We start from the raw sequence: 7,732 nt of genomic DNA, 5'->3' as shown, positions 1-7,732 counted from the left end.
TTAAAAAGAGGATAACACAGTGTAGGCAACACCGATTTTTGTCGTTGTTCTCTGTATTGACAGCACTCCAAATTGGGTTCTCCTTTAAGTACAACACAAAATTAAGTGCATTAATTATTATTATTATTGGATTTTTTAGAGAAAAAAAATGTTGCATTTTTGTGCATGAAAATGTGTTAGATGCCTGCTACTTATGTTGCTTTTTCACTTATATTGTGCACTTTTTGCATTTAAATTTAAAAATGACTTATTCTTACTATTATTAACATTGAAAATTATGTTTTTCCAATGATTAAAGTAATCTGTTAATTCCTTGATTCATTACCGTTTAGTAGGCCTTTCTACAAAGATATTTAAGTCGTATTTGATAAATCTCTTTAATGCATTTGCCCTGTTTATCTGTTTTCCTGGTTTCATTCTATTTTTTTCATCATTATTTTGCTTTAAGGAGATACAAATCGTCCTTATCAACCTTGAATGACGTGGCAATAAAATTCTATCGCATTGTTTTTGGCAGTTAATGATTTGGCGGGTTTTCTTGTAGTGGGCGGGTTTTGGTGAGATTTATGGGTGGCAATCTCCGACCCAATCTGGCAACACGGACTCGACTGTTGGAATCAGGCTGACGGGAGCGCGCACTACGCACTAGTCTGGGCGAGACATAATCCGAAGAGGGTGTAAGAACAGGCCATCGAGATTCTCCAGATTTACACCTTATTTTCACATCTTTGAAGTCAACATGCGTGAGATAGTGCATCTTCAGGCGGGCCAGTGCGGAAATCAGATCGGAGCGAAGGTACAACACGAAAATAAACGCATCCATTCGCTTCTATGTTTTATAGGCCATTTCATATCTTAAAAATATAATGATTTTCGACTGTTACTAATCAATGATTTCATGTACAGGTTTTGTTGCAGGTTTCGCGGCGTTATCGAATTCGATGGCTTTTTAAATAGTCTGTAACGCGATGCGTTTTTCGTTTCGTCGTATTTGTTTGATGCGTATGCCTCGCCGGGTGCGCGAGAGGGGTGTGGCGGCTGGCTCGCGCTTAAATTCGCCTTAAAACATCCAAAATACTGCAAGATTATTATAAATAAGCATTTAAATTATAACGACACGTTTAAAAAGAGAACTTCATTGTCTTATTTCGTCGTGTTTTCTTTCAAGTAACGTTACATTCCAATGGCGTAGTAGGCGATGCCAGACGTTTGCCAATGTTCATGGGGGGATGGGGGATGCTCTCTGTTCTTGTTTTCCTCTGAAATTCGCCTATACATTTCCATCAAACTAGCTCTAAATGCAATATTAAAAGAGTGTAAGCTTATATTGTGGATATTTATTAGGATGTGTTTATTTTTGTCAGTATTTGCATGCATATTTCAAAACGAAAATGGGCGTTTTCTCTCTTATTGCTCAACAATAAAAAGATGCAGTTAAATCAACAGAGGAACTATACAGTACAGCAATTATGTAACGAAACAATGAATGAACCAAAATGTAAAAGATAATGTTCAATCTTAGTTACCCATTGATTTGGCCAGCAAATAGCATAATTAAAAAACTATATGCATTTATAACGGTTTAAAACATATTGCAATGTACCTTTCTAATATAGTGTCTCTTATCCAAATGTAGTGTGGTATACTGTTCACAACAGATATTGTTAAAATATGATATTGGACAAATTATATTGCATATTCAAGAGGATTTTGAACAAGGTGTATATGTAACCATCATGCTGTATACAGAAAGCATGCATTTGTTTAAATTTTGACTCGATACCTTATGTGATATAATTTTTGAGACAACTTCTCAGTGTGACCACTAGCCCTGGGCGTATCACACAGCATCAGTGATTCTTCATCATGGCTTCCATTTTTTTTTTTTTTTTTCGCTCAGTTCTGGGAGGTGATCAGTGACGAGCACGGCATTGACCCCACCGGCAGCTATCATGGAGACAGTGACCTGCAGCTGGACCGCATCAGTGTTTACTACAACGAAGCCTCTGGTAAGCACATAACCACCATTTACCATAGATGTCTGATTCCTGGATTGACCAATTTAAGGGCCCTTGCATATCACAGACACACACCCACTTTATAGCCTACTAAATGTTTTATTTTATTACAATTAACCCTAACTTGTCGACACACAATCTCCTTAGACACACAATCTCCGTACAAACAACTAAAGTCCTAATGTTTGAGGTGCATTCTTTGATTGTCTGTTTTTTCAGGGGGAAAGTATGTCCCTCGTGCCATCCTTGTGGATCTCGAGCCGGGAACCATGGACTCTGTCCGATCCGGGCCTTTTGGACAGATATTCAGACCTGACAACTTTGTTTTTGGTATAAACACCCTCCACTCTTATATCATTGCATAAAAATATCTGATTTATTTTTTCAATGAAACACGTGCAGACATTTTTATAGTGAAATTAAAGTGATAGCCATACATTTTAAATTATATTATTGCCTTTACATTACTTTATATTACTTTACTATTCAGTGAAACACTAGTGAAGATTTAGAAAAATACAATGAAAGTCAGTGGGGTCCAGTGTTATTTTGTTCTGCACAAGAAATAATATCATACAGATTTGGAACAACATGAGTATCCCTTTAAAACATTTTTAAATGAAAGATAAAATCACAAATCACAGACTCCTAATGGCCTTGTAAACTTAAATTTGTATTTGATTCATTTGAGTTTTTCTTGTCATTTATATTATAGTTTATAATCAAATAGTTCATTTATATTGTATTAAAATCATTTAGATTGAAGGTACAAACAAATAATCTGTTTTTAGCATTTTCTGTTCTCTGACTTTTATTAATGATTCCACCGCTCCTACCGCTAGCATGATTGAATTTAGGCTTTTATTCACATATTTTAACATTGATCAACTCTCACGGCAGTTGTGGTAAACGGAAGCTCAAGCATGTTTGCTTCACGTGCAAGAACCAATGAGTTTCATTCTCGTGTGTTACACAGCACATTAGAGCTTCACATGAACCAATGAGGTTCATTCTCTTATATAACACGTTTGATCTTCAGAAAGAACCAATGAGGTTCATTCTCATGTTACGCATCACGTTTGATCTTCAGAAAGAACCAATGAGGTTCATTCTCGTGTTACGCATCACGTTTGATCTTCAGAAAGAACCAATGAGGTTCATTCTCGTGTTACACATCACGTTTGAGCTTCAGAAAGAACCAATGAGTTTCATTCTCATGTTACGCATCCCGTTTGATCTTCAGAAAGAACCAATGAGGTTCATTCTCGTGTTACGCATCACGTTTGAGCTTCAGAAAGAACCAATGAGGTTCATTCTCGTGTTACGCATCACGTTTGAGCTTCAGAAAGGACCAATGAGGTTCATTCTCGCGTTACGCATCACGTTTGAGCTTCAGCAAGAGCCAATGAGTTTCATTCTCGTGTTACGCAGCACGTTTGAGCTTCAGAAAGAGCCAATGAGGTTCATTCTCGCTACAGCAAAAACCAATGAGGTTCATTCTTGTGTTGCGGCTTGAGCTTCAGAAAGAACCAATGAGGTTCAATCTCGTGTTACGCATCACGTTTGAGCTTCAGCAAGAGTCAATGAGGTTCATTCTCGTGTTACGCAGCACGTGTGAGCTTCAGCAAGAGCCAATGAGGTTCATTCTCGTGTTACGCATCACGTTTGACCTTCAGCAAGAGCCAATGAGGTTAATTCTCGCTACAGCAAGAACCAATGAGGTTCATTCTTGTTACGTATCCCGTTTGAGCTTCAGCAAGAGCCAATGAGGGTCATTCTCGTGTTACGCATCACGTTTGAGCTTCAGCAAGAGCCAATGAGGTTCATTCTCGTGTTACGCAGCACGTTCGAGCTTCAGCAAGAGCCAATGAGGTTCATTCTCGTGTTACGCATCACGTTTGACCTTCAGCACGAGCCAATGAGGTTCATTCTCGCTACAGCAAGAACCAATGAGGTTCATTCTTGTGTTGCGCATCACGCTTAAGCTTCAGAAAGAACTAATGAGGTTCAATCTCGTGTTACGCATCACGTTTGAGCTTCAGCAAGAGTCAATGAGGTTCATTCTGGTGTTACGCAGCACGTGTGAGCTTCAGCAAGAGCCAATGAGGTTCATTCTCGTGTTACGCATCACGTTTGAGCTTCAGCAAGAGCCAATGAGGGTCATTCTCGTGTTACGCATCACGTTTGAGCTTCAGCAAGAGCCAATGAGGTTCATTCTCGTGTTACGCAGCACGTTCGAGCTTCAGCAAGAGCCAATGAGGTTCATTCTCGTGTTACGCATCATGTTTGAGCTTCAGCAAGAGCCAATGAGGGTCATTCTCGTGTTACGCATCACGTTTGAGCTTCAGCAAGAGCCAATGAGGTTCATTCTCGTGTTACGCAGCACGTTTGAGCTTCAGCAAGAGCCAATGAGGTTCATTCTCGTGTTACGCAGCACGTTCGAGCTTCAGCAAGAGCCAATGAGGTTCATTCTCGTGTTACGCATCACGTTTGAGCTTCAGCAAGAGCCAATGAGGTTCATTCTTGTGTTGCGCATCACGTTTGAGCTTCAGAAAGAGCCAATGAGGTTCATTCTCGTGTTACGCATCACGTTTGAGCTTCAGAAAGAACCAATGAGGTTCATTAATGTTCCGCATCACGTTTGAGCTTCAGAAAGTTTTTTTTTTTTTCACACGTCAAGCAGGTTTGTTTGAGCTTCTGTTTATGTTTACTGATTAATATTTACATGTGAATAAAAGCCTAAATTCAATCTGTGCATCATATAAAATATAATAGAAGTCTAATGGGTTTGGAACAGCATAAGTGTGGGTAAAGGGTGACCGTTTTTTATTTTTAGGTGAACTAACCCCTTAATAACTTTGCACCTTAAAGCGCTAATGGATTTTGTGTCCTGCTCGTACTGTAGGTCAGAGCGGAGCGGGTAATAACTGGGCTAAGGGTCATTACACGGAGGGCGCTGAACTGGTGGACTCTGTGATGGACGTGGTTCGCAAGGAAGCTGAGAGCTGCGACTGCCTGCAGGGCTTCCAGCTCACGCACTCGCTCGGAGGAGGAACCGGCTCCGGCATGGGAACGCTTCTCATCAGCAAGATCCGCGAGGAGTATCCCGACCGCATCATGAACACCTTCAGCGTGGTGCCGTCTCCCAAAGTATCGGACACGGTCGTTGAGCCCTACAACGCCACACTGTCCGTTCACCAGCTGGTTGAGAACACAGACGAGACCTATTGTATCGACAACGAAGCGTTGTACGACATCTGCTTCCGCACGCTTAAACTCACCACGCCAACGTACGGCGATCTTAACCACCTCGTCTCGGCCACCATGAGCGGCGTCACCACCTGTCTGAGGTTCCCTGGACAGTTGAACGCTGATCTCCGCAAACTGGCGGTCAACATGGTGCCCTTCCCTCGCCTCCACTTCTTCATGCCCGGCTTCGCTCCTCTCACCAGCAGGGGGAGCCAGCAGTATCGCGCACTCTCCGTTCCCGAGCTCACCCAGCAGATGTTCGATGCCAAGAACATGATGGCCGCGTGCGACCCGCGCCACGGACGCTACCTAACCGTGGCCGTCGTTTTCCGCGGACGCATGTCCATGAAGGAGGTGGATGAGCAGATGCTGAACATCCAGAACAAGAACAGCAGCTACTTTGTGGAGTGGATCCCAAACAATGTGAAGACAGCGGTTTGCGACATCCCGCCTCGCGGGCTCAAGATGTCGGGAACCTTCATCGGTAACAGCACTGCCATCCAGGAGCTGTTTAAGCGCATTTCCGAGCAGTTCACTGCCATGTTTCGCCGTAAGGCTTTCCTGCACTGGTACACCGGCGAGGGAATGGACGAGATGGAGTTCACAGAGGCCGAGAGCAACATGAACGACCTGGTGTCCGAGTATCAGCAGTACCAAGAAGCCACTGCCGAGGAGGGAGAGTTCGAGGAGGAGGCTGAAGAAGAGGCCGCCTGATCGCCATCTCGTCCGCCAATCTTCTGCTTCATCTCCTGTCAAGTCAAGTCAAGTCTCATCACCTTTATTTATATAATTTATATAGCGCTTTAGACAATACAGAATGTTTCAAAGCAGCTTTATAGTAATAATGGGAAAAATGATGCATTCCGGCTAGGGCTGTCACTTTTTATTCGATATTCGAATATGCATTCGAACATGACGTGAAATAACCGTAATCGAACTTCAAATAAACTATTCGGTTTTTAAAGTGCCATGTCTAGCGCATTTTTTACAGTCTATGATAAGACCGTTTGCTTTTTATTTTAAAAAAGCGTGTTATTTTGAAAGCGTGTTACAGGCTATATAGGCTATGTTATAGTCAGATATGACGGCGCGCTGCAACACGCATCACCGCAGATGATCTATTCATCAAGCGCCAAGCCAATGTGCAAACTATCGCAAATCAAAGTGAAAGACGCAGACGCTTTAACACACAATAATAATAATCTTCATTAAAAGTAAAGAAACGAAATGATCTTACCAGGGCTGCCGCTCTCTCTTATTGCAGTCTTTGATGTTAGCTGATGATCAATAAAATGCAGCTCATATGTTGCTTTCGGTGACATTAAATCCATTAAATCTGCATATAGCGCGGGAATTGAAGATCGGATTTATATCCGGTTTAAACCACATTTAGGCCTATGTGACCAGGTGTAAATGGAATCGTTTTGATAGCTATCCGATCTGAGAAAACGCATGAAGTGGCCAGGTTTAAACAGCCCCAGAAACGCAGCAGACGGCCAGAGCATCGCCAGGCGTCTAACATCGTATGACTGCATACTTTCCTGCACAACCGGTCGGCACCGTGCAGATGCACATGTAAAGGCAAGGTTTATTTGCAGATATGAGTCCTATAAGTGTAATTTTGGGAGTCCTGTTTATGACTGTCAAACTGTTAGTAAAGTTTCGATTGACGTTTTTTTTTTTTTTTTTTTTGCACGCGCGGGGGGGGGGGGGGGAATAGATATTCGAATATATTCGAATACATAGGCTGGTATTTGATATCCGTTCGAATTTGATTTTTCTCAAAAGTGACAGCCCTAATTCCGGCTGTTGTTCAGCTCGAGTCAGTTTCAGTGTTGATTCAGTTCTGTTGTAAAGATCATCAATTATTAAATTCGTTCATTTCATCTATTAAGCAGTTATGCTAAAATAAAAATCATCGTCCAGCTCTGCGTTAGTGCAGTCGGGTCAATACTAGTGTTGAATATGAAATATCCCAGTCCAGTTTTGTTAAGCAAAGGAAATCCATTCAAATTTTTGTGACTAATTCTTCTGTGATTCTAGCCCTTTCCTCATTTTGTTAAAATGACCATGGATTCACTGAATAAAGACATGACAAAACTGAAAAAAAGTTGTGCTGTGTGACTTAACAGAAGAAATGTTCTTGAAATAAATGTAACAATGATTTTGTTAGTAGGTCATTCCTGGGATTCAGTAATATCTCAGTCCCCCAGACTTTTTAACGTGGCGGTTCACCGAAATGTTAAAGCTTTTTACAATTTGGTCCATTATGAAGAATAAAAATAATTATGGCATTTAAATAATTTTATCATAAAATGTCATTTCTATTCTACATGTCCCTGAGGCACTTCACTGAATTTGTACTTAGAAAATATTTTTAATATTTATATTTAACTTTTGCCAATATTGTATTTATTTGTTATTTTCTTGTAAAAAAAACATGATAAATAACAGACTATGAAGGT

General features: G+C 41.1%; 1 protein-coding gene across 2 annotated transcripts; it reads left to right on the top strand.

Moving 5' to 3' along the window:
* Positions 1–580: 580 nt before the first annotated feature.
* LOC307000827 (tubulin beta-4B chain) lies at positions 581–7,732 on the top strand. 2 transcript variants are annotated; one of them, XR_013798094.1, is made up of 5 exons: positions 581–796; positions 1,901–2,009; positions 2,238–2,348; positions 4,924–6,125; positions 7,062–7,732. XR_013798094.1 is itself a non-coding variant. In XM_079616725.1 (4 exons), the coding sequence occupies exons 1-4, from the start codon at positions 740–742 to the stop codon at positions 5,979–5,981; spliced, it is 1,335 nt and encodes a 444-aa protein (XP_079472851.1). In that variant the 5' UTR covers positions 592–739; the 3' UTR covers positions 5,982–6,468. The 2 variants fall into 2 exon arrangements, 1 of the variants encoding a protein (XP_079472851.1); XM_079616725.1 differs by lacking the exon at positions 7,062–7,732 and having other exon boundaries at positions 592–796; positions 4,924–6,468.

The sequence above is a fragment of the Phoxinus phoxinus genome (genome assembly GCF_949152265.1).
Source record: "Phoxinus phoxinus genome assembly, chromosome: 6".
NCBI lineage: Eukaryota > Metazoa > Chordata > Actinopteri > Cypriniformes > Leuciscidae > Phoxinus > Phoxinus phoxinus.
The sequence above is the reverse complement of the archived record's forward strand: the minus strand, read 5'-3'. Positions and strand labels throughout refer to the sequence as shown.